General features: G+C 48.8%; 1 protein-coding gene across 16 annotated transcripts in view; it reads left to right on the top strand.

Moving 5' to 3' along the window:
- The window catches only part of ADGRL3 (adhesion G protein-coupled receptor L3), an 808,020-nt gene that overhangs the window by 689,193 nt on the left and 91,745 nt on the right, over positions 1 to 27,082 (top strand). For 11 of the 16 annotated variants that reach the window (XM_077346366.1, XM_077346369.1, XM_077346357.1 and 8 more), the window contains exons 19-20: positions 659 to 750; positions 21,534 to 21,560. In XM_077346366.1, coding sequence (XP_077202481.1) covers positions 659 to 750; positions 21,534 to 21,560 — 119 coding nt within the window. The remainder of the gene's footprint in view (positions 1 to 658; positions 751 to 21,533; positions 21,561 to 27,082) is intronic. The other 5 variants (XM_077346358.1, XM_077346359.1, XM_077346363.1 and 2 more) reach the window with 1 other exon arrangement.

Genomic DNA, 27,082 nt, shown 5'->3' with positions numbered 1-27,082 from the left:
GCCCAATGGCCTCCAGGGGCCAGCTGCCAGGAACCCACTTTGCCCGCTTTGAAACTGCCTCATTGGCTGCCAGTCTGTGTCCTGGTTCGATTCGAGCTGCTGGGTATGACTTCGAAAGCCCTTTGCGACCTGGGACTCCATATTTGAAGGGCCATCTCCTCCCTCATGCATTAGTGGCATTCATCGGACTGCCACCTGCTGACTGCCTCACCATTTAGGGCGGAGCCCCTCACCTCTTCCATCACGGCTCCACCTCTGTGGAATTGACTCCCGGGAGAGGGGAGGGGCTCCCTTCTTGGAGGGCTGCAGGTGGTGCTACAAGGCCTGCCTGTATGTCAGGGATTTTGAGAGAAATTGGATAGCAGGTAGGGATGTGCGCTTCGCCTTGGCCACCTCGGCGGTCACCAAAGCCTGAGGCAACGTATAGGAGGCCAGCCCCATGGCCGCTGCCACCCTCCTCTCCGTGCCACGGGGCTGGCCTCAAGCCCAAGCAGACGTCCCTAATAGCAGGCGTCTTTGAAAGGGGAAAGGGAGAGATATTTGGGGCTTGTGGTTTTAGCTGGGGACATTTGAACAATTATTGTAAGCCGCCTCGAGCCAGCAGGAAGGAAATCTTTTTTAAAATGCAATAATTCTCTCCTTTTTAAAAAACTTCCAGCTCAACGTAATCTTCCTCGGGATTGCTCTGTACAAAATGTTCCATCATACGGCCATATTGAAGCCTGAATCTGGGTGCCTCGACAATATCAAGTAAGTGGTCTTTTCCTCTCTCTCGTCCGTCAGTTCCCGCTCTGTGCCAGGGGGGAGGGGGGGTTAGGATCTGGAGAACTGGGTTGATTCCGCACTCCTTCACCTGGAGCCCAAGGGGTTGACCTTGGGCCAGTCCCAGTTCTCTCCGCGCTCTTTCAGCCCCATCTGCCTCACAGGGGAAAGGAAGGGAAGGTGATTGGAAGCCACTTTAAGACACATGAGGCCTGTTGGGTGACCTTGGGCCAGTCTCAGTTCTCTCAGAGCTCTCTCTGCCCCAACTAACTCACAGGGAGCCTGTTGTGGCGAGAGGAAGGGAAAGCGGTTATTGACCACTTTGAGACTCCACTGGGTAGTGAAAAACGGGGTATAGAAGCCATCTTTACGCAGCCCATGCTGTCGTCCCATAATGGCAGGCATTCACGCACTCGTCATCTAGCAGCTTTTCAGTGACGCGACTCTTCAGACTCCAGAGCTGCCGCACGGGCAGGAACCACTGGCCACTGCAAAGTAATGAACCCCTGGATGGGCACGGCCAGATGCATGTCTGCCCTTGGGACGCCCAGAGGGAAGACCATGGGCCCAGTCTTCGCATGCATCCCCCGCCATCTTCTCCCAGTCCTGTACATGTAGAAGCTGAGGGGGATTTACACTGCTGGTGCCTTAAAATAGGCATATGAAGCACTCAGGGGTTTTTTCCAAGGGGCAAAAGGACCCTTCCTGATCAGGAAAGTTCCCGGTGGGCCGCAAGCATCAAGGACCAAACTCAAGCAAGTGGCCACTTCATTTCCAGCGGCATCTTAGCCTGCTGCGGGGCGACTTGAGTGTCCCAATCCCAGCCGGGCACCTTCTGCAGAACATGGTTGATGCTGAAAGGGGAAGCAATTCCTTGGAAGAGGAAGCTGTAGGCTCTTGCCCAAAAGACCAGTCCCATGAAGGTTTCAGTGGCATACTTCAGCGGGGGGATTGGGGAGTTCCCAGGCCAGGGAGATGGCAGACTGGCCCCCTTCCCATGCTGTAATATTCTGCACTCTGCTTTGTTTTCTTGATTCAAATGGGTGGCCGTGTTGGTCTGAAGGAGCACAATAAAATCAGAGTCCAGTGGCACCTTGAAGACCAACAAAGATTTATTCAGGGTGTGAGTGTTTGAGTGCAAGCACCCTTCGTCAGACTATGATCTTCCCTGTCATGTAAGGAGTTCACAGTCTGAGGAAGGGTGCTTGCACTCGAAAGCTCACGCCCTGAATAAATCTTTGTTGGTCTTCAAGGTGCCCGACTGGACTCTGATTTGATTGTTGTCTTGAGGGACTTAAATCTGCTCTAGGACAGAATAGTGTTATGGCAAGACTGGGAAGTCACTGGGTTGGATCCCATGACGGCCTCCCGCCGACTCTTCTTCTCCCAACAGAGGAAAAACTCTCCCCCGTCAGAAGTCCTTTTTCACTGAAAGAAAGCTTTAGCAGGAACGAGCTCTCTGACATTTTAATAGACGAGGTAATTTGACAGATTAAAATATATGTCAGGAGTGTGCAATACGGAAGCCCAGCGTAAGGATGACTCACTTCAGACAGTCCTCCAGACCTTGGCTCCGAGGACCAGGAACAAGGTGTGGGCTTGGGGGGGGGGGTCTCTTTTCCACTTTCATGGGCTGTCAGCGGCTCTCGCACTCTCGTTTCCTGTTAGGCAAAATTTTGAATTGACAAGCCGTGCAGTTAGTCCTTCCCTCCAAACTAGCGTGGGGACCAAGGGCTTGAGGTTAGTGATGAGGCTGGGCTGGACTCTTTGTGGGTGGGATCTGGGGCAGGGAGGGGCCTCTGGGCTCCAATGCTACGGCGTTTGCGCTCCGAAGCTGCCGTTTTCCCCAGGGGAACTCCTCTCTGCTGCCTGGAGAGAGCTATAATTCAAGGGGATCACCAGGTCCCCCCTGGGGACTGCCATGAAAGTGGGAACAGCCTCCCTGCAGAGTTTGCCAGTTCATGTATCACAGCAACAGTTAGTACATAGAAGTCTGCATTTTAAAAAAACGAATAAGTACTGATCCAGGGTTCTTTCCCTGAGTTTTTACCCCATCTGAGAATCCCCAGTTCAGTTTAGGGCCCAATTCTACAAAGTTGCTCCGCAAATCATATGTGGGCAGTGATTTGGGGAAATTTTGACTTTCCTGAATCCAGCTGAAGCCAAATCCCAGCATTGAAACTGGGATTCCGGTAATCCTAGTGATGCTAAATCAGGTTTGCAACAATCCATCCCGAACCCAAAATAGCTTGAATTTTTTTTTCACATCCTTAGCACTAAACAGGAAATGTAAAGGGAAACCATGCATGAGAAGGCAACAGGTGGTAATAATTTAAGAGCATCGCATTCCCATTAAACACAATATAATCGAGTCCAATCAAAACCCTTAAAAACACCCAGCTGCATGTTAGATTAACCATGACGTGAGAGCAAACTGGGAATTCTTGCTTCGCCTCTCACAGATAAACAGGCAGGGGTTTGGGGAAATGCTCCTCTTTCTGGCCTACGCTGCTCCAAATATGACATCATGGGCGACTCTCTGAGCAGATTGTGGGTGGTTCACGGTCTCTTTCAGCCATGTTAGAAACATCTGAATTACTTTGACCTGCCCTTGCCCCATCACCTTTATTCGGTGGAACTGAAAATTAGGGAAGAGGAAGCAGGCAGAGACTTTACCTCAGCTCAACAACACTTGAGGGCAAGGGCTTGTGGATTTTCCCCAGCTGTTGCTGCATCTAGCACAAGTGTCATGGCCCAGATAATTCAGTCGGTACTTACTGGGCACACGGAAGGCGTTTCCAAGGGGGAAAAATAGGACGCACGAGGAACTTTGGAACTTGGACTCACTACGGGGCCTTTATGGCCCCTTCCAACTGGAGACACGTTATGTGTTTTATTGTTGCTCCTTTAATTTTCTTCCAACGTCCTGTCCACCAGGAGCAGAAGGCGCCATAATTGCACTAAATCGAAAACACAACGTACCAAAGGCATGCCCTCTAAAACACACATAATGGTTTCCCTTGAGAATGCCAACAGTGAAGCAGGGACCCCAGACACAACTCCTGAAAGCGTGTGAAGATTGAGGCTCTGCAGAGTCAAAGTGCTTTTCCTTTTTCTGCACAGCCCCAAGGCAAAGCGAGGCTCCTGGAATCCGCTCTTCACAGTTAGGGAAGTGCAGTGAGAAAATGGGATCCTTCTTTTGCCAGTTTGAGCTCCTGATCAAAAGTCGAATGTCAGTCATCTGGCCCCCAGCTGGTAAGAGGTTTGTGGCCAGAACTTCCAGAACTTCCTGTGGTTACCACCCTGGTTGATGGGGATGGCGCTGAACCCCAACCACAGTGGAAATGCCCGTCCCCAACCCAGCCCAGCCCCTGGGCCTGCCAATTTCATCTTCTCGGGATTCAGTCCAACCAATGTCCTTTATTCAGCTCCAGGCAGCTCCTGGATTTCCAGTTGAATAAATGCCACGTAGGATGGCCAAATAGAAGCAGGCTGGGGCCTGGGGGCGTGGCCAGGAGCTCCTCCGTGTGTTGACGTCACACAGAAATGATGTCAGCATGCTGGAGGCAAGTTCTGCCTTTGGGGCAAAACTGTATGGGAGAGTTTTACTCAAAAACCAGAGCAGGCAATGCGCCTCATGCCCTCTCCCCCCTACACTCCCCCCCAAAAGAAATTTGTAGAGCTGGCATTTTTGGCTTTGCCCAGCCTTTGCCCCATTGTGTACGTTCGCTCCTCCCTCCACCACCAGAAACTTGTGGGGCTGACAGCCGGCTCCTCAAGTTATTGGGAGGAAGCCAACGCATGTGACCACAGTGGGTCGTGTGCACCAGCTCTGCGGGGGGGGGGGAGCAGGCACACATGTCAGCATCGGCAGCAAAGCCGCAAACATCTCTCTGCAAGTTTCACTGGGGGGATTGTCCCCCTTATTAAACTTCTAAAGTGTGGGGGAGCTGTCAAAGCAGGGGCTTCTGGCATCCCTAGTGCCACAGGACCACGTGTGGGCAAAAGGCCTGTATTGGTGGCTTCATAAGTAAACCAGATTAAGATAGCTGTAGCTCTTTCTACTGAGTCTGAACATTTGTCTGTCTGAGTCGATCCAGCTTACTCTGACTGACACCAGTTTCCCAAGGCTATGGGGCACAGACAGACCTTTGGCTGCTCAACTGCGTGAGGTCTGTCACCAGACCTTCAGTTCCCCGCCTGCAATGTGCATGCTCCATTGGCACTCTACAGCAAAAACACAGAACGTATGGAAGGTGGAAGCTCACAACGACCGTTTATGCAATGGAGGTTTCATGCCGGGCTGCAGGCTGGAGTTTTCGTCGTGGCAGGTTGCCCCACCTCTTCCTGCACCCACATGGGGGAGCCTTTGGCCTGGTGTGCCTCAACTGCCCCCACTTGTGCCCCTGCTCGGGAGCTGGAGCAGTGAATTTCCCACTGCATAAATGGTCAGTGTCTTGGAGAGAGGATGGGCAAACTCAGGAAGCCATACACCCCAAGACCTTGCAGCTGTAACTGCAGGGCCAGCTGTAACTATGGCAGGAAATCTTAACACAATCCGTTGAATGTAACTGCCCCTCAATCGAAGGCGGACGGAAGGCGGCATGATACGGACCAGCCTTGTCAGATCTCAGAAGCTAAACTGGGTCACCCCTTGGTTGAGGGACCACGAAAGACGGCTCTGCAGAGGAAGAGAATAGCAAGCCGCCTCTGTTTCTTGTTGCCTTGAAAGCCGGATCCACCATGAGGCAGCCAAGACTTGATGGCTCATCTTCACCTACGCATCCATCTCTTTATGGAGAGCATCCATTCCTGCCAAGCTGAGACGGAACACCCTGCTTGAACCAGAGCTTCTTCCTGATATGTTCAAGTCTTGCCAGTATCTTCATTCATCTCCTCACTCTCTGACATTGTATGGTTGGCCCTGCCTCTTTGGGCAGCCATTTTGCCTTTGGCCCCATTTTGTCTCTTGGGGCTGCCATTTTGTGGCCCATCACCCAGTGCCAGATTTCCAAAGGTTCCCACAAGGTCCCAAAAGTTGGGGTAGGAAAAAAACATAGTCTTGATTGACACCTAAGATTAGAACCCTGGGTTCCTCTCACACAACAGGAGTTTGGTTAACTCAGCATCACTGGTAGGACAGCGGCCCTCTCTGGGCTCACAGCTCGCTTTCCTCTATTGGAGAAGTCAAGTCTGCATTCGTTTAATTCTAATCCCGTGCCTGCACTCTGCATTTTTTTTTGGGGGGGGGGTCTAATTTTCCCTTTGAAATCTCAGAGTCAATCTTCTGCACCCCAATGAGAAAAAGGCAAGGGAGAGTCCCTCCAAGAACCAAGGGCTTTCTGCACCATTCTTCCTTTGTGTGCGCACACACACACACACAAACACACACACACACACACACACACACCCCGGAACAGCCTCGTTTTCCTGAGGAACCAAGCCTTTAAAGTCTGCTTGTCCTCTTTGGGGCTGTACCCCAATATCACTCTCTGAGCCAGGAGGGATGGGGGAGTTCATGAAGTTCAGTGCATGTCTCTGTAATTTTCTTTTAGTTTGCTTCCTTTAGGCACCTCCTCTCACCCCCAAGGGAGTCCCAAAGCTGCTCCTGCTGTTCTCCCCGCCATTTTATCATCACGACAACCCTGCGAGACAGAATAGGCTGAGGATATGACTGGCCCAAGATCCCCAAGAGAAGCTTCCGGGCAGAGCGGGGACTCAACTGTGACTCTCCCACTTGACCCTCTAGCCCAGGGGTAGTCAAACTGCGGCCCTCCAGATGTCCGTGGCCCTCCAGATGTCCGCGAACGCTGGCAGGGGGCTCCTGGGAATTGTAGTCCACGGACATCTGAAGGGCCGCAGTTTGACTACCCCTGCTCTAGCCACTACCTATGCTGGCTCTCTCATACGCAGGGAGAGGTTTGGTCTCCTATCCTCCAAGTGAAGGAAGGAGACAGAAACCTTAGCAATGGTCGCTAGATGTGTCAGGGGTTATAGGTCATTTTGAGCAGCTCTCCTTGTTCTCCCTGCCATTTGATCATCACAACAGCCCTACGAAATAGGAGAGTCTGGGAGCATGACAGCTGTGCCGAGAGGGAGCGGCATAGAAATCGAATTGAGCAGCTTTTGCAATTTTGCTCCAGTGCCCACGTTTTCACCCAAGAACCGAAGTTGGCCTAAGTTGTTTGTGCCAGTGAAACCAGTGGGGGTAGAGATATGGGCTGAGGAGTCTTCAGGTACCCACCGAGACCTGCACCTCCCCAGCGCCACCTATTTCTGGCCCCTCCACCACCTCGACCCTACTGAGCCTACTGGAAGATCTTCTTCCCAAGTCCAACTCTCTGTGCCCCCACCTGCAGAAGAGAGGCAGATGGCAATTGGGTGGTACCTCTTCTTTGGGCTCACCTGGCACCTGCCCTGCATCCCTAACTCTCTTTTGAATGGGCCAGGCCAAAACATTTTTTAATCCAGGCTTTTAACCACGTGCTCCCATCTTCCTTGCCTTTATTTCTGGTGATCTGTGTTTAGCGTAGGCAGACTAGCCCGAGGGTGTCAGAAGCTGAGCAGGGTGGGTCATGAGAAGTGGCTGGCTGGGAGGTCACTAAGAAGCCCAGAATTGCTCCCCAGAGGCAGGCCATACCAAACTCTTTTTGCCGTGAGTGGGTTGTGCTTTGACAGTATTTACTTACAATTGTCATTTTAATTTCTGGACTGTTTTGTGAATAACATATTCAGGCTGTTGAACATTTTTCTACATAGTTTTTATGCTCCTGGATTCTTTTTCTTGCCTTGTTTTTCTGGTTCTTACAATCATGCTTTTTTTTTTTTAAGTTTCCCGAAGAAAGAGTGAGAGAGAGAGATGCAAAAATAAACTGGCTATTAAAATTGATTGCCATATCTTTAAGATGGAAATTAATCGCTATAAGATTAATCAGAGGCAATACCAAGAATAGGAGCTGTGCTCCTGTTGATTTCTGACGCCCAAAATGCTACCGTTTTCTTTCCCCCTCTGTACTTGCTTTTCTGAGCCAAAGAAAATGCATATTAATTTCCCCCCCCCCCCTTTATTTTTACATTCTGGATTTAGAAGAGGTATTTTAAGCATTCGCCTCGAGTGCATGAAGCTATTACAACAAGGTGAAATTTAGATAATACATTTGGTTGTGGAAACAATGAATTAATTGTCTTCCAGTTACACCGTTACTGACATAACATGTCAGTATAAATCACTTCGGTTGACATAAAAACCTCACTCGGTTAACAAAGACATCGGAGCGCAATAAATTTCAAGTTGGCGGTTGCTGGTAACCTGATGCTGTTCCTTTTGCCCTGATAGCTTTTGAGAGCATAACCGTCTAACCTCCTTTGCAGAACATCTCCTCGCCCGCTGTAGAAGGATAAATAGCTTGGCCCATCCTGCCTAATTGGATTCATCTTTAATCGAGACCTTGTCCAACTCCCTTTGAAGCAATCCCCGAAAGTGCTTCTGTTGTTTACATCATGTCTGGAATTCCACCACAGGTCGATAATATTGATTATCTAATCCCAATGTATAAAAAATTTTACCAAATGATTTTATGGAGCGATCGTTATGACAGCTACAAGGAAAGGCACTGGTTCTTCCTGGTGAGATGGCGTCTCTAGTCAGGATAAACGCTTCCCCCAAATATGACAGCGGACGTGGGTTACCAAGATGACAGTTTTGAGGAGGCTGCCCGTAGAGGCACTCCCTCAGTTCTTGGGGCGGGAGGTATAAATGATGGATCACTTATGATCTCTGTTGTGAGACGGCCTTTTTTGCTTGCTGTGCCGGTGGAGCTCCTGCTCTTGAGCAATTCCTTCCCCCTCCTCTCCACAATAGCACACTCATCTCTCTCAAACCCAGGAATACATTTTCCTGGCTTCAGCAATGGGGCCGAGAAGACCCCGTGACCCTTTGCAGCTGGTGCCGGTGAAATCTAGCCCCGTGCCTAGAAGTGAGTCGACTAGAAATAAAGAACTGTTTTCATGCCCTGCCCTTCCCGGGAGGCCCAGGGTGGGTAGCATCAATCGCTAAAATATAGTCAATGGCATTAAAATCATGATTACATTTAAAAACATTTTACACTTTCCTCAAAATATACAGCAGGTGGCATTGAGGACGGTTTTGCTCTTGAGTGGACTGAATCGCCCTTGAAACTCCAGTGGAGGTTTTCCATAGATCGGGGCGGGGGGGCGGGACTGTGGCTCTCTCGTAGGAATTGCAGTCCATAGACATCTTGAGAGCCACAGTCTGGACATCCTTCCATAGACGTTTCCTGAGCAGGGAAAGCGAGGGAGGGAAGGAGGGAGGGAGGCCAGCCAATCCAATGTTGCTTGGTGGTATGACAACTCAACCAGGGGCCTGGTGGGATAGTTCTGTCTTGCAGGCCCTAAGGAACCGATTAAGGTCCAGCAGGGCCCTGATCTCCGTTGGCAGAATGTTCCACCAGGCCAAGGCCAGGACCAAAAAAACCCTGGCCCTGGTTAAGGCCTGTCTCATCTGCTGACCAATGTGCTTTATAGGAGAGGCAGTCTCTCCAATACCTATGGGAGGAGAGCATCATTGTTTCCTTGGGCAGGTTTCAGTATGAATGAATGGACTTTGTGTCACTATGTCCTCGTGCCTAGAGCCCCATGCAGATTGGATCACTTGCATCTACTGCCCCTGGATGTGGAATGAGCATCAACACGGACTGGTTCTCCCAATGGCCTGACCTGGAAGGGGGCCTGGGAACCCACTGGCATGCATGCAGGCAAAGCTCGAGGATGTTGCCTGTATGAAGTATGCGGAGACCTTGAGGAGAACCAATGAAAGGAAGGTCTTCCAGGTTGCCTCTGAATGGGGGCAGTTGTACACTGGAAGCTTTGTGGGAGAATGGCACCAGCCCTACAAGCTTGTTTTTGCAGCCTTCAGGAAGGGAGGCAGAAAGAAAGATTGAGGCAGCAATTAACAAGATGATCCCCAGATATGTAGATGTTGTCTGGCTCATTCCAGAATCAATTATCCTCAGCCACAGCAGCCATATTTACTTTCGTCCCTGACTTGAGGCCTGTCTCAGGAAGATGCACCGTCTGTTTAGGAATGGCTGCTCAAGAACATCAGAAGAGCCCCGCTGGATCAGACCAATGGTCCATCAGGACTAGCATCCTGTCTCTTGCAGTGGCCAGCCAGTTCCTCTAAATGGCCAACAACAGAGCATAGAGGCCAAGACCTTCCCCTGATGTTGCCTCCTGGCTCTGGGATTCAGAGGTTTAGTGCCTCTGAATTTGGAGGCTCCCCTCAGTCACCATGACTAGTAGCCACTGATAGACCTATCCTCCATGGATCTGTCGAATCCTCTTTTAAAGCTGTTTATTCCTGTAGCAACCAGGCAAAGACAATGGCCTCGTTCCTAAAACATGCTGCAGGTTTGGGGGAAAGTGCTCAGAAGAGCCACAGGGGGCATGTCAGAGAACCACATGTGGCTCATGAGCTGCTGAGTGGGCAGCACTGGCCGAGGGCATCCATGCCAACTGCAGACGTAGGGCAGGATCATTCAGAACTCCAAAATCTGGCCGACATTTTGATGGAGGGAATCTTGTAAACGTGCTTTTTAGTAGAATTTTTCATAATGTACTTTGCAATTAGATTGTGCCTGCTGTGGCATTCATTTCAACTCTGGTCCTTTTAAAATGAAGCAATTTATACAACTGGAATGAAGAAATTACCCAAGCTGAGGTTCAGGTGGTGTCTTGCTGGGCATTTCCAGAAGAGGTGATTTTGATGAAAATTGCTCGTTATGCACTGAAGAAATGAAACCACTGTTGAAATTCCCTCTCCTTTGGCTTCACGGTCCAAGGGTCCTTCCCCTGTTACATCTGGTTTCCTTAGCAGAGTGCTTGGCCCCCAAAGTCCCGTTCACTGGGTCCGGAGCTCCCAAGTTCCTTAAAAGAGACCCTGAACGCTCTCAGCATTAACGTCATTCAGTTATCCCCAGCTCGCTGTGTGACGTCTCACTTTCTGCAGACCAAATATAAAAAACGCTTTCAGGCCTAAGGAAAAGGCCTCCGGACATTCTTTTATGGTGTTCTGCCAAAGCTTAGTCGGGAAGAAGGACCAAGAAATGTTAACCTGCTGATTGTTCTCCTCAGCCTTCTTAGCCACTGGAGGCATCAGCGGCTCTTCATACCCACTCAGGAACAAACCGTCATGGATATGAAAAGATTTTTCAGGAACATAGTTGCCGCTCTTGACTTAAAAGATTGTGGAAGATGTTCCTGCAGGCCAAAATCAGAGCTGGCCTAATCGCCCTGTTAAACACACCCAGTTAAACATGCCTAGACAGCTAAATGGATCGCCCAAGGACAGGCTCACGGAATAAGAGAATAATTCAGCCTCTGATAGCTGAGGAACAGTAACCCACACCAGTGGATAAGGCAATGGAGGGCCAGGTGCAGGGAGCACTGAATGACAAGAAGGCCCAACTGTACATCGATAATGAAGTTAGATTTACCAACCCCCACGTGGGGCCTGGCCACCTCCCACTATTATAACTGAGCTGTGGACAACAGAAATCAGTTACCTTGGTAGAAATTATGGCCTTACATCCTGCTCAGGTCCCCCCCCCCCATCCCCATCTCCACAAGCTCCTCCCATCTCCACAGGCTCCACCCCAGAATTACCAGGTATGCCCCATCCCAGAGCTGGCAACCCTATGTGAAGAGAGGATTCAAAGATGAGCTCTGTTGTTTGATGACGAACAGATGATCCTGCTCAACCTGTGATCGTCCTGGCTAAGGAGGCTTGGTTATGGTTTAACCTAGCAAGGCTAAGTTAACACAGCAGTTGTATATGCTAGAAGACGTCTGAATAGATCTTTGAATGGGGTTTGAAGTTTTTTAGTCAGACACGAATGTGAGTCATAGCAAGTGGGGCAGTGACCTAGTGTCCGACTCTGAAAACGTATAACTATGAAGTGAAATTATGTAGACCAGCCATCCTCAACTTCTGTTTGCCACGGCCCTTTTAGGATCTCTTCTCTGGTTTCAGGACCCCCGTTCAGTTGGCTGGCTGCTTGCGCAGTGAGCGAGGCTAAAAAAGGTCTAAGCTAAGAGTGAACTAACTATATGCAACAAAAATCAGAGTCCAAGAGCAGCTTTAAGACCAACAAAGATTTATCCAAGGTATGAGCTTTCGAGTGCCAGCCCTCTTCCAAGGCATATGTGACAAAAAGGGTGTTTCATCGGTTCAGTTCCCAGGGCCCCATAAATGCTTTGGGCTCTCCTTTTTACCTTTTTCAGTCTGTGATCCCCTTCAAAGGTCCCAGGGCCCCTCAGGGGCCATATGGCTCTTGTTGAGAATGGCTGATCTAGACTGTCTTTTTCACTTTGGTTAAAAAAAAAATACTCAATAGGATGGATTAGTTAATTAATTAATTAATTACTTTAAAATTTATATTCTGCCCCTCCCAGCACTGCCGGCTCAAGATGGCTTCTAACGTGCGCATAAAACATATACAATAAAAAAGTTATAAACAATTGTTAATATTTAAAATCATCTAAAAACAACCATCGAACAGCTATAAAGGCAGATAAGATCAGTGGGAACGTCTAGGTTTGTCAAGGGTGAATAAATTGCTTTAGGGTGCTTTGGGCTGATCCTGCGTTGAGCAGGGGGTTGGACTAGATGGCCTGTGTGGCCCCTTCCAACTCTATGATTCTATGATTCTAAATAGGGAGCCCAGATGATAATTGATGAAGTCATCTGGCTTAACCATTGCTATCCGTTATCCATGTAAAATCAATGGGTGGGATTATATTATTCCTTTAAGTGAACATTAATGATGCAAATAATTATGTCTGAATAATAAAGTAAAATGGAGGCAAGATTTTCTACTCATATTGATGCTTTGTGTTCTGTACCCCAAACAAAGTTTTAAAAATCTTTTTGAGATATAGCTGCTAGGATCAAATGTAGGAATGCTAACTTGATGTCTAGGCCCTGTATCTATCTATCCGTCTATCTGTCCATCTATCCATCGATCCACCCACCCACCCACTTATCTCATTTATATACCGCCTTCCCCTGAGGTTCAGGGCAGTTCACATGAGACATAAGGGAACAGGAACAGTACAGTAAAGCTCAGTGACCATGAAGAACAATAGTAACAGCAATCAGCAGTGAGAACAATACATTCATAACCTCAACATTCCAACAGTCCCACGGTTGGTCGGTTCAGGGCGTTTGCATTCATGGGAGGGAGGCTTGGGGGCCCAGTTGGTGTTGTTAGACTTGATCGACCTCAGCCAAATGCCTGGTGGAAAAGCTCCCTTTTGCAGGCCATGCAGAATAGTTTTAGTTCTGTCAGGGCCCTGATCTTCTCTGGGAGCTCATTCCACCAGATGGCGGCCAGGACAAAGAAGGCTCTGGCCGGGGTTGAGATCAACCAGGCTTCCTTGGGGCCAAGGATCACCAGCCGGTTGGAGGTGGTAGAACGTAGAGCTCTTTGATGGGTATAGAAAGAGAGGTGGTCTCTTAGGTACACTGGGCCCAGACCATGTATGGCCTTAAAGGTGTATGGCCTTAAGCCTGATCCGGAATTTGAATGGTAATCAGTGCAGTTGTTGGAGAATGGGCTGAATGTGGGACCTCCAAGGTTCTGGACCAGCTATAATTTCCGAATCAAGGTTAAGAGCTTGCCTGCATAGAGGGAGCTGCAGAAGTCCAGTCTAGAGGTGACTGTCACATGGATCACTGGGGCCAAGTGTTCTGGGACCAAGTAGGGTGTGAGTAGTTTGACTTTGCAAAGGTGGTAGAATGCCAGCCGTGCTACTCTTGTGACCTGAGCCTCCATTGAGAGGGAAACACCTAGGATCACTCCTAGGTTCCTGGCGGAGCAAACTGCTGATAGCTGTGCCCCGTCCAGGTTGGGCAAACATGCTTCTTCACTTGGACCCTTCCTGCCCAGCCATAGGACCTCTGTCTTTGAAGGCTTGAGCTTCAGATGACTCTGAATGAGCCACTTTATCACTGCCTCCAGACATCTGGCTAAGGCTTCTGGGGAAGAATCAAGGTGGCCATCCATCAGGAGAAAGAGCTGGGTGTTATTGGCATATTGAATCATAGAATCATAGAGTTGGGGCCATACAGGCCATCTAGTCCAACCCCCTGCTCAACGCAGGATCAGCCCTAAGCATCCTAAAGCATCCAAGAAAAGTGTGTATCCAACCGTTGCTTGAAGACTGCCAGTGAGGGGGAGCTCACCACCTCCTTAGGCAGCCTATTCCACTGCTGAACTACTCTTACTGTGAAAATTGTTTTCCTGATATCTAGCCTATACCGTTGTACTTGAAGTTTAAACTCATTACTGCGTGTCCTCTCTTCATTACTGGTGACCTCTCAGCCCAGTCCTCCACACCAGTTGAGCAAGAGGGCACATGAAAATGTTAAACAGGATTAGAAAGAGGACCGCTCCCTGGGGGACTCCACATGTGAGCTGATGGCAGCTTGATGATCTCTCTCCTATTGCTACCCTCTAAGTGCATGCCTAAATTTGAATGGAGCTTGGCTTGAATCCTCTGGAACAAAACACAGTAGCCAAATCTAAACATCTGAACAGAGGCGGGATAATTAATAGATTATGCATGGCCAAAACTGGGTTAGCCAAAACCAGCTCTCTGAGGTGTGCCCCTTTGCCATGCATTTGTTTTCAGACGCCTGCTCATCACATGCACACACTTTAAATTTCCTTGTGTTCACTTTAAACCTTGGAGGTAGACCTCTCAAGAAGTAACAATCCCAGAGAAGTCCTGAGAGAAAGACTTCTTTGCATTCAATTCAACAATTATTTTCTTTCCTGAATTATTGACATCTGTGTGTTGAGCATAAAACCATGAGCTTGGGAAATCTTGAGGTCTCCCAAGCCACCCTCTCTTTAAACCTCAGCATCCTCTGCATTTTTCTCAAAGACCTCCATGGATGGAGCTTCATGACCTTGACTGGCCATTTCTTCCATCAATGGAAAGATTCTCATTGTTCAGAAGTCTAGCAAGCATAATTCGAAGATTCCACTTGTTTTCCTATAATTTGCCATACAGAAGGATAAGGAGCTGAAATCTAAGGAAGAAAAGAGTCATCGCCAGTAGTCACAGGGTCAAAGGACTTTCCCTCCAAGGAAGGGGTGGAGACCATCTGAAACTTCTCAGTTTGGGAATGCAAGAACTGAAAAGGGACAACGAGGGATTTGTGAAATCCTGGGGTTTCTTGACAGCCCTGGATGAATTTCCTGAATGGGTGATAGTTAATTTCTTTTATATATTTTTAAACATGTATCGTTATTTTATGCCCCCCTCCTGAAAATGGCCAGTGATGTGGCTGGAGGGGGTGGGAAAGGGAGGGGCCCCGGTTGGGCATGTCCACAGCTCTGCTTCCCAACCACGATCATGTCACTTCTGGGGTTTCTTGAAGCCTGAAAAATGTTTCAGAGGTTTCCCAACAGTATAAAGGTTGAGAAAGGCTGGGAGAGAGCCTTGCCAGGTGTGGAGACTGAATTTCTACTCCCTCTTCCACATTACTAGAATTCGGGATTATAGAGCAAAGTTAATGGGCAGAAGAGAAAGGACAGAGAAAAGAAAGCACTGCTTCACAAAACGTCTAATGAACTTATGGAAGATGGCCACTAGTTTAGCTTGCGTCAAATTGGGATGTGACACACTCATGGCAGAAAGATCCATCAAGGCTATGAATCTTGTCAGCCCCACATTAAGAGGCAGCGCTCGCCTGAATGCCAGGAGGCGGAGATCTGTGGGAACAATAAGGTGCCTGGCTGCCATGCCCTTCTGGTAGGCCTTCCAGGTGAAACTGGGTGAAAACAGGAGGTTGGACTTTTGCTCTGATCATAGAATCATAGAATTGGAAGGGGCCATACAGGCCATCTAGTCCAACCCCCTGATCAACGCAGGATCAGCCCTAAGCATCCTAAAGCATCCAAGAAAAGTGTGTATCCAACCTTTGCTTGAAGACTGCCAGTGAGGGGGAGCTCACCACCTCCTTAGGCAGCCTATTCCACTGCTGAACTGGCTATGAAAATTTTTTTCCTGATGTCTAGCCTATATCGTTGTACTTGTAGTTTAAACCCATTACTGCGTGTCCTCTCCTCTGCAGCCAACGGAAACAGCATCCTGCCCTCCTCCAAGTGACAACCTTTCAAATACTTAAAGAGGGCTATCATGTCCCCTCTCACCCTGCTTTTCTCCAGGCTGAACATTCCCAAGTCCCTCAACCTATCTTCATAGGGCTTGGTCCCTTGATCCAGCAGGAGTCATTTGCTTGTGTCCTAACTGACATCTAAAGAACAGTATGTGTCTCGTTCCATGTGCTTGTGCAGGATAGAGGTCACCCCACCAGATTCATGGGGTGCATCAGCACAGACGTGCATTGTCTAAATTGCAGCACGTTAATCTGAGACATCATGGCCACCCTGCTGGATGACATTTTTCAACAAAGGCACTTCAAAGGAAGAGTCCAGCTTGAAACTGCAGAAAGGGGGTAGAAGAAGGAGAGAGAGAGAGAGAGAGAGAGAGAGAGAGAGACCTTTAATGGCATTAGGAACCAGGAAAACCCAGGGTCACCCAGCTGGCTGCATGTGGAGGAACGGGGAATCAAACCTCGCTCACCAGATTAGAAGCCTCTACACCAAGTTAGGCCAATGTAAATGGAAGGACTTCCCCTGTTTGTATGAAGAAGGGCAGCTGCTGGCGCTCCTTTCAGTGGCATATGGCCCGGTTGGAATCCTTAGCCTGAGTTTCCTAAGCAAACTAAGCAGTTGCCTGGCAGATCCCACCTGTTCCGGGGCCTCTGTTTTGGAAGGAAAGCACAATTTCGCTGTGGTACGAATGTCTCTGTTTCTGGAGGTCAGCGGGTGTGCCAAACCCAAAGCGGCTGGCTTTCGAGAGCGCTCCGGACCATCCCGAAGTGGCCTCCATTTCTCTCCTTAGCCCAGGCCACAAAACTGAGCTAAAACCGCCTCTTAGAAGCCAAGCTAAATTTTAGAGACCGACCTCAACGCCTTTCTGTCTTCAGGCCCCCTTTCCCCATCACTGGTATTTCTTTAACTGTTATGCAGCAGCTACAATTCACCTAGGATTTCCCATACTCCTCTCACCGTAATATCCATTTAGTCTTGTTTTTGTGATAGCTAAATCACTCTCCCACAGCTAGCCTATTAACTCTCACCCCCTGAGGTGTTTGCTGAACATAATCATTCATTGTTCTCTCAGGTTTCTTTCTTTCTCTCTTTCTCTCCTTTCGGTTGAACAAGTTAGCTCTCTTTGACTTCTCACTTCTTTTTCTTGGGAGTTCTTGTCCAGGGTTTGAGAGCCTATATGAGTAGTTTGTTGAGCTTACAGAGGGAGGAGATACAGGTTCAGATCTCTCTACCACAAAGTTCTCAGAGGGAGTGAGGTTTATCACTACCAGAAAGGATTGAGATATACACAACTTCGGCTCAAGTAATTCTGGTAGCTCTTCTGTGTGTTTCAGCCAAATATTTATTGCGGTCTTCGACCAAATCCAATGACAAGTCAGAAAAAGAAAACCTTGTCTATTCAAGGACAGTCTTAGTCAAATATCTACAAAAACACTGATGAACAATCAGCTGTTGGGTAATTAAATCAAAATAAGTACAAAGATAAAACATACCGATAGAAATTTTTAAAATTCCTACAGATCCTGGTGTAAGGTGTCTCATACAGTCTTTCCTGCCTTACAAAATTCCCCATTTTTCTTGAATCTGGAACCTGGGCCCAAAATCTAGCCACCTGGCACATGGTTTTATGGTTTTCATCAGACAAAAGATATTCAAGTCTGATTTTAGTTGATCGACCAGGGAAACCATCCAGCAGTGGGTCAGTAGTTTCTTCACAGGTCTTACTTTCAAAATCACAATTAAAAATGTATGCTCGATAGATTCTACTTCTGTTTGTGGGCATGCCCAGCAGATGAGATTTTCTTGTATTAAACCAAAATGACAACATCATCTCATGGTTGGCCAGTCACTCCATTTCTGCAGAGAGCAGAGCTTTACTTCTTGCTAACATAAATGCCCTTCTGGAATCGTGTGTGTGTGTGTGTGTGTGTGTGCATGTGTGTTAAAGACTCCTGAAACCTTTTCTCTCCCAGTTCCCAGCCCCAGGTCCCATTCCCTTCATAGAGCTCTCTTTAGGTAGCATCACGTGAAGCCCTCCGAACCCTCGGCCTGCCCGAATAATGGGACCCACCACTATTTCCTGTCAGTAGGTTGTGTGGCTCATCCTCAGCACTCCGAATTCTCGGGGATTGTTGCGTGAGGCTCTCCCAGAGGCAGCAGCAGGCCAGAAACCAGAGTCCCTGAAATTCCTGCACAGCCAAAGTGACGTGGATCTTTCCGTGGAAGCCAAAGAAGTATTTTCCCATATGTCTCTCACCCCTCAGGACCAGAATAAAGCCCTTCCGTCTTTGCCCATCTGTCACAAGGCAAGGCTCTTCTTGGACGGCTGTCCGGGAATCTACTTGGACAAGATGAGTTCTCCATAACTTAAGCCTTACAAACTCCTCGGGCCCAATCAAAACTATCCTCCAAACCAGGGCTTTGTGAAACCCTGGGGTTTCTTGGCAGCCTTGGAACTGATTCCCCAATAGGTGGGACTTAATTAGTTTTAATATTTTTTAAAATTTGTTAAATGGTTATCAAGTGATGTGGCCATATATGGTCATGCTGACCTGCCCCCCCCCAAATGGCCAATGATGGGCCTGGAGGGGGTGGGAAGGGGAGGGGCTCTGGGTGGGCGTGTCCACAGCTCTGCTTCCCAACTATATGCTGCACAATCGCACCACTTCTGAGGTTTCTTGAAGCCTGAAACATATTTCAATGGTCACAAAGTTGAGAAAGGCCAATCCAAACCATTTGGGAACTATTTTAAAAGTGTGTTAAACAGGCGCACTGAATAAAACTGGATCCCGGGAGTGATTCTTACGCCGCTCCTGTGGTGACTTCGGTCCAGCATCCTTTTCCGTTCGTCTTCACACTTGTAAGATCCCATCTTCCCCATATTTACAGAGCCCCTGGTGGTGGGACGGGCGATCGGAGTCCCGCTCGTAGACAAGTCTGGTTTGGGATGGAACTGAGGATGATGCGTTTGGTCCCTTTGGCGGTCCACTCCCTGGATGATTCACTGAATGTGAAGGGCCATTGTGATGATATTCTGTGGCAGGTTTAGCTCTCGTTTTTATGACGGCTGCGTTCGTCTTGCATTGCAGGGTTACACACTAATTTCTCTGCTGTCAGATGTATTCCATCAAAAAAACCCAAACCCCTGATCAATGGCTATCGATTTGCACTATGTCCTGAGATATATTAAATACTCAAGGTCTTGCTATGAAGCCATTAATCATCATGATTGCTTTAAGGAGTCGTACGTTTAATATTCCAACAGGAAGTCCTGGTTGGGTGGTTTTTAAAATGTAGATTAGTCCGAAATCTTTGCTGAATCTGTATCCTACCAATATGGGGGCTGAGCTTTGCTGGCAAACAAAAATATTGCCCGTAGCAGCAAAAGAGGATTTTTGACAACACGATACTCAAAGCAGCAATTGAAATCACTGGCATCTCACTGCGGGCTGCCTTTAGGCAGAGAGGTGTCCTCATTACTTCCAGATGGCTCACTTACAGTGATAAATTAACTAAATTTGGCATAATTTAAATGCACGATGTAAATAACAAGCTTTCATATCTCACTGTTGATGCACCACCTCCCGATGCCAGTATGGGTCTTCACTGCCGAACCCACACACTGGGTTATCCTGACAATATTTTTTAGACATCCATGCTGCCTTGGGTCCCCAGAACCTCTTGAAGATACAGGAGGGAATGGTCGCCTTTCAGTCTGCCTCCAGGGTTAAAACCTCAAATAAATTGGGTAGTGCAGCCGCTCTGGGAGGGAACGTGCCCTGGGCAAGTCCCTCTTCTGGAGTCAGAAAACAGTCTGCTAGAATCCAGTTTGCACGGGGTCCCACATTAATTGGCTTCCTTTCAGCCAGGCAGGTCGCTATGCCAAGATTGTGCTTCATGGCCATGAAACATGACCATCCATCTCTTCCCCCCATCGTGATTCCTGCCCATGATGGATAGAAGGAGCCTGACATGTCCTTCGGGCATCTGTCCAGACTCTTTTTCACTGCCTGCACTCGCCTGTGCTGCCCTCCTGCTTCCCTCCCGCGTCCTCTGAGGTTGAAAAGGACACCGCATTTCTCATTGCCAGCGGTGTGGCCTTGAGGCCAGTGTCTGGCCTGGTGGGCAGGAGTGTGGCGGCCCTTCAGAAGCCGCAGCACAGAGGGGAAGGCCCAGTTGTAAAGGCCCTGGCAGCGGTGGAGGAGACCAGAGGGTGGCCAGCTGATCCCAAATTTACAGTTAGCTCCCTGGAGGTAAAGAACACACTCTTGCTGCTTAGCCATCCAGAAGGACCCCCAAACAAACAACGGTGCAGTCAGAAGACACAACGGAACACAACGGAATTCGGCAAGAGGGGCACACTCTTTGGAAGCTGACATGTAAACGGCCCGGAGCCCTTGGGAAGGGCAGTATGGAAATGAAATGAGTAAATAAAAGTAGCAGAGAACACTGAACCTGCTGCACTTTCTTGGGGTCACCTTCTCCGCCTACAGGTGGGCTGTAACTCAGATCCCGTAAATCCAATCCCCACCAAACTCGGAGGCAGGCCCCTTGCAAGGTTGATATCTCTAGCATGCTGGGGGGCTGTTCTACCGAGTCAAGAACCTCACAAGCCGAATTGGTTTGTTTGATGGCTAAAAGTTTGTAATGGTCCATGGTTCACAGGTCAGGCATGCCACAAACTGCATTTTCCTGTTCCCCCCCCCCCATGTCCAGCGGCAGTCTCTACCTATATCACTTTGGGTTGTGACTCACCCAGTCATTTGCTCCCCCACCTACATAGAAACCAGCAAGTCCAGAGAAACGTTAGAACCCTGTCTCCATTTGCTACATGTAGGAGTTGTTGTTTTTGGTATTCCGTCTTGAGAGTGTGCAGTGACATATGACAGGGGCATAGCCCAGACTAAGGTGTATCCCCTCAGTGCAAACTGAATGAGATAGAGAAGCAGGCAGATCCAGAATCTGGTCTCCGGTTAGAGAGATCTCCTAGAATTACAACGAATCTCCAGACTACAGAAATCTCCCCTGGGGAAAATGGCAGCTTTAGAGCGGGGGGGGGGGGGCTCTAGGGCATCATTCCCCAGAGAACTCCACCCTCCCCAGAGTCCTCCTCCAAATCTCCAAGAATTTCCCCACCCAGAGTGGGCAGCCTCATCTCCCATGCCTGGTTTATCCAAAACAAAATGGATATTGGAACAGGAATGGGGGGAAGGTGGCTTTAACCCTTTCCTGGACACTCTTGTTCATCAGTATTCCCCAGCCCAGGGGGGAGAACATTTAGACTACATAAACATCCCCCAGGAAAGGACCGAGTGCCATCTCTCCAAGCATGCAACCTCGCTCGGATTAGCTCTTTGTGGCTGTTCTGAGTTTAAATGAAAAGTGGGGCGGTCCGACCTTTGGAGCTCTCTCCCAGCGTGGCCCGGAGAACAGGGCCAAGAGGAGCTCCACTTTCTCGTGCTCGGACGGGGGATTTGCGTGTTTGATTGCTGACCTGCCTAGTGCCTCTTTTGTCATTATATTCTAATGTTGACGTTCTTGTCTTTATGTCTATGCATTCTTCAGCTTTGAGGATAACAGACCCTTCATCAAGTAAGAATGACCTGAATGACTGATAAACCCCCACTGATCAGCGTGGTCCCACGAACTGGCTTGTCAGATCAGTATTCCAAGAAGCAAACCATTACAGCTTCTGTCATTCACATTTAAGGCAGAAGAGCAAACTGTGCAGGAGAAGCAGTAAGGCCTACTGCTTCTCCCCTTCATGTTTCTTGATTGGCTGTCATGCAAAAAGAGTCCTGTGGTCGCATGTCATACAGCTTCCCTCGTTGGTTAAGCTGCACTTCTCTGAACACCAAAAGTCAGTTCAGAGCGATTGGCTCAGATTGGAATGAATGCATTAGAGGGGTAAAATGTTCAAACGGCCTCCCAGAGCATTCATGCACTTATTTGAACTGATATTAAAGGAGCCCTGAGTCTGCGTTTCTGGGCAAGGCATGCAAAATTCTGCCTTAATGATCAAACCGCGCAGCTGTTCCAATCCGTCAATGAGAACATGGCAAATATTTAAATATTCTACTTCTTTGAATAACACTGATTAACATAAAAGCCTACGAATAACATAAGTCTGTGCAAAAATGCTGAAAGTTAGCAGGAAACAAACAGAAAAGGAGCACCAAGTAGGGCCTTGGCTAATGTATTATTTATCCTGCAAGGAAACAGGAAAGCCCCTCGCACAGCTCCTACCGGTGCCCTTAACCTGACAGCAGACCTTCAGTTTGTTCTTCTGGTGAAGAGTCCTTTGTGTTCATTGTTTTTGTCTCATATCCATCTCGGTCATTGGGGGGTGGGCACAGGTGGGCAGGGGGTGGGCTGGGATGTCCAGCAGCCCCAGAGCCCCCCGCTTGTGTGAAGGCCAGTTCCCATTTTCATTCCCACAGTCCAGGTCCATGCAGAGTGGGCCAGGCCATACCGGGGGCCCCACAGGGGCTACGGGCCTCGGCTCACTCCTGGTGACCAGTGGCTTGACAGGGCAGCAGCCCTCCAGAAAGTGTCCGTGAACAAAGTGGCCAATCCGCCAGTGGGCCCGATGCCTTTGAGACTGACCTCATAGGTCTGTTTGTGCACGTAAGAACAAAATCCAAACTCTTGTTCTGGAACAGTACGCTAGCTAATTTTGTATTGGTTCTTATATGTAAGCAGCATATAAGAACCAACTCTTCTTCTTCTTCAGTAATCGCAGGGCTCTCTCAGCTTCACCCCCCTCACAGGGGGTCTGTTGTGGGGAGAGGAAAGGGAAGGCGAATGGAAGCTGCTTTGAGACTCCTTTGGGTAGAGAAAAGCGGCATCTAAGAACCAACTCTTCTTCTTCTTCTTCTTCTTCTTCTTCTTCTGCTTCAGTAATCTCAGGACTCTCTCAGCCTCACCTCCCTCACAAGGTGTCTGTTGTGGGGAGAGGAAAGGGAAGGCAAATGTAGGCTGCTTTGAGACTCCTTCAGGTAGAGAAAAGCGGCATCTAAGAACCAACTCTTCTTCTTCTTCTTCTTCTTCTTCTTCTTCTTCTTCTTCTTCTTCTTCTTCTTCTTCTTCTTCAGTAATCTCAGGGCTCTCTCAGCCTCACCTCCCTCACAAGGTGTCTGTTGTGGGGAGAGGAAAGGGAAGGTGATTGTAAACCGCTTTGAGACTCTTGGTAGAGAAAAATGGCATATAAAAACTCTTCTTCTTTTTCTATGGAGTGAAGCTAAAATATTTTTTGTATTAGTTCTCGATGAGGTGTACTTCATGCCCTTCATCCATTCTTGAGAGCTCTGGTGCACTTCAGGCTTGGGGCAAATTCCACTTTCCTTCTTTCCTGTGTGCACAGAGCTTATCCTGACCTTGAAATGACTAGTGAAGTGAGAAGGCAGGAGAAGTCCAAGGGAGCTTTAAAGCTTCAAGAGACCTTTAGAAGGAGCTTCTGTGTGTGTAGAATAAATAGGTTTGGACATGGTCCACAGCCTAGTCGGCAAGGACTCCCCCCCCCACCCAATTTAATGTCACAACTGAAGCCCCTTCCGCTTTCATGTCGCCAGCCGTGAAAACAGAAGCAGCTGCTTTGGGTCGTCTCCTGTGCTTGTGCGCATCTCGAACTACCTGCATGCATGTGGAAGGCCCTTCATGCATGCTTTAGAGCAGGGCTGGCCAAACTGCAGCTCCCCAGATGTCCATGGGCTACAGCTGGCAGGGGCTCATGGGAATTGTAGTCTGTGGACATCTGGAGAGCCACAATTTGGCCACTCCTGCTTTAGGGCTTTTCAGATTGTTTCAAAAGTAGACTTTTAAAAACTTTATTTATTTATTTATTTATATTTATATACCACCGCTCTCAAAAGTCTCACGGCGGTTTACAAAGATTCATAATAACAATAAAATCCCATTAAAAAAACCATTAAAATGTACCCCCCCCCAATTCCATGCCCAGGTGATGTCCCCTGCAAGCAGTCCAGAAACCCTGGCCAGCCTGGCCTGCAGGAAATAGGCTGCGAGGATGCGTGGGTCACCCTCTCACCCCAGGGGGAGAGCCGAAGCTCAGACCACCCCCCTTTTGTGTTCTACAGAATTTTAAGGCTACAATGATTTAAAGTCGCAAAACAGGTAAAAACAGTGTGACAGAGTTTCAGGGAAAGTCCAGGAATGCTCTTCTCTCTTGAAAGTTATCTTGCCCTCGTGGCTGAATTCAGAGCTCAAACGGCAGAGTCCTTGTGGTTGGAAGAGGACCTTGCAGGGAGGCCACCAAACAAACACCCAGCATTTGTAGGTAGCCCATTCTTGGATGCACCAGCATCGGGGCAACTGAGATGATCCAATGACCTGCCTGGAACCAGAGGGCGTGAAAACAGCCCATCTTGACACTATCAGAGACCAGGCCAGGATGTCGCTGGGCAGCCTGGTTAGAGGTGTCTTGTCTGGGCCTTTGATGTGCTTGCCAAATATCATGCTGTCCTCACATTCAGCTCCTGACCCCAAAGTGGCCATCAACTCCTTCTCCTGGCCCAGCTGCCGGGGCCATAAGAGCCAAGCACTGACGCCACCCTCTTTGCCCACCTGCTCACAAGAGCACATATGTTGCTCTGGTCCAAAGAGTGGCTCTCCAGAGGTCCATGGACTACAATTACCATGAGCCCCTGACGGCATAGCCAATTGGTTATAGGCTCATGGTAATTGTAGTCCTTGGACCTCTGAAGAACCGCACTTTGGCCACCCCTGGACTAGCGTAACATATGTGCTTATTATACAGTGCAAACATAAACAAACAAAATGAACAATAAATGAAAGCCCCAGGCCACGCCTCTTTTTCTTTCGTAGACCCCAGACTTCTTAAAATGCAAGGGAGCTTGAGTTGAAAAGCAGACCTCGATGCCATCTGCTCTGCACTCTGGAGGTCTTTTGTTGGATTTTGTCTGCTGTATTAAGCCAAAAGCACAACATTATCTCATTGTTGGCCAGTCATGAGCCAAAATTGCTGCATTTTACAAGACTACAGTTTTATGAGCATTTCTGAGTTCACATAAAAGCAAAATTAATTAACGGACTATATGCATGTACGCACACACACACACACACACACACAGAAGGCCACTCAAATAATCCAACAGAGGAACTCTCGTTCCTCTATTCCCCCCCCCTTTTTTCTCCAGTCCTGCTCCTGCACTGCCTACATCATCTCTCCTTTCCTTCCTTCCTTCTCTCTCTCTCTCTCTCTCTCTCATTCTCTCTCTCTCTCTCTCTCTCTCTCTCTAGGGTTGCCAGGGAGGGGCTCCTTACCAGGAGCAGCAGGGAGGCCCATCCAATTTCCAGTGATGTGTCCACATCACCCAGATGTGACATCATCATCACGCCCGGGACATCAGTGCGATGCTTTGATGTTTGGGCAAAAACTCCTTGGTTAATTTGGCTTCTACCATAGAACTTTTGCCCAAATACCAGAGTGTAACCTCAACATCCTGGATGTGGTGATATCACTTCTGGGTGACGTGAGCAGTGATCTAGACCCACTGCTGCATTTCGGATGGATCTCCCTCCTTCTCGAGGTGCCTCCCTGTCGGCCAGTTGAACGGTGTCAGGGAAGTGGGGAATGGCAACGTGGGACCCCACCAGGAGGTCTGACAGCCCCAACCCCCACCCACTGGACTAGCCATTTTCAGTTTCGCCTCTCCCTGCAGTGAGTCTCCTTTTCTCCCACCCACCTACCTATCTTTTGGGGAGCTCCTTCACACTTCTGCCTGACCCCAGTTATTCTTTGCTGTCAGGTAGAACAGGGGATTTCAGACAGTGTTTAGAAAAAGAAGGAAATGGGGTGTCCTGAAAAAGGACGGATGTCCTGGAAAAGCCCTCAAAGCAGCCCCTTCCCGCAACTAGTTTGTGGCTAGGAGATGAGCTCATGTCTACATTAGAGGTGGTTTGAGAAACTGGGGGTAGAAAACAGAAGGATAAAGGATTAGACAACTTTGAATGTTTGCACACCGGAGGCTTCATGCCGGCCTGCAGGCTGGAGTTTGATTGCTCCGCCTATTCCTGCTCCCGCACAGGGGAGAGCATTTGGCCTGGTGCTCCTCGCCTGCCCCGGATTTGTGCTCCCGCACGGAGCCTGGCCACGAATTTCCCCATGCAGAAACGGTCTTTGTGAGAGAACAGAAACAGACGTCCTTGTTTGCCACCTAACATCTTCTGCCTCCACCTTTTCCACTCATCCCCCTCCTCACCTCCAGCCTTGCTGTCTCAGCTGCTTTTTAGCTGCTTTACCTGGCGTTCCTCTCCTTTTACCTTCTTCAGTCGTCGTCTCTTCTTCCTCTCCCCATTGACGCTGCAGACAGCCTGTCCGGTTCTCCTGCTTCCGTGGGAAACTGCCCGTCTCCTGCTGCCTGATCCTGCCCCTGCGCAGGGGGTGCCGGGAGGAAAATGGGAGGAGGAGCAAGCCTTGGGTACTGCCAGGCACGTCATGACATCAGCTCTGGGGGGACGGAAATGATGCCATTGCTCTGCTGCAGCATTCTGCCATCCGGCTCAAACCAGATGGTTGAGCCACAGAGTTTGGGCTAAATGCTTTAGAGACTCCAGTGACATGACATCACTTCCGGCCACTCTGGAAGGGACCTCGTTGCATTACTTACAATTTGCACCGCACACAAAAACTGTACAGGTGTAGACATTTGCAGTATTGACAAGATGTTCTACATTGCAGCTGTTCTACTTTGCTACAGCTGTAATACAGGTCAGCTTTTAAATTGCCTTAAGTAAATCATTCTTTTGCCCCTTGGAAACCTTGTGGGGAATAAAATAACCGTGCTTCAACCTGTGGTGACCTCGCCCTGTTCCCTCCCTCAGATGCAGGACTTTCCCTCTGTTTTCTCTTCCTTTCCACCTGAGCAGCCCCTTTATCTATTTTCCTCTTGTCTGAAGCTATATGGCTGCCTCACCCTGGCACTTTGTTGCATTTCGATGCCGGCTCAGAGACAAGAACACCCTGTTCACTTAAACTTGTGGAAAAAAAGCACAAAGAGCTTTTTAAAGTTCAAAAATAAGTACAATACGTTATTTAACATCGAGGGGGGAAAGGTCAGGTGAAATCAGGGATG

This window comes from Paroedura picta, chromosome 7 (assembly GCF_049243985.1).
Source record: "Paroedura picta isolate Pp20150507F chromosome 7, Ppicta_v3.0, whole genome shotgun sequence".
NCBI lineage: Eukaryota > Metazoa > Chordata > Lepidosauria > Squamata > Gekkonidae > Paroedura > Paroedura picta.
The sequence above is the reverse complement of the archived record's forward strand: the minus strand, read 5'-3'. Positions and strand labels throughout refer to the sequence as shown.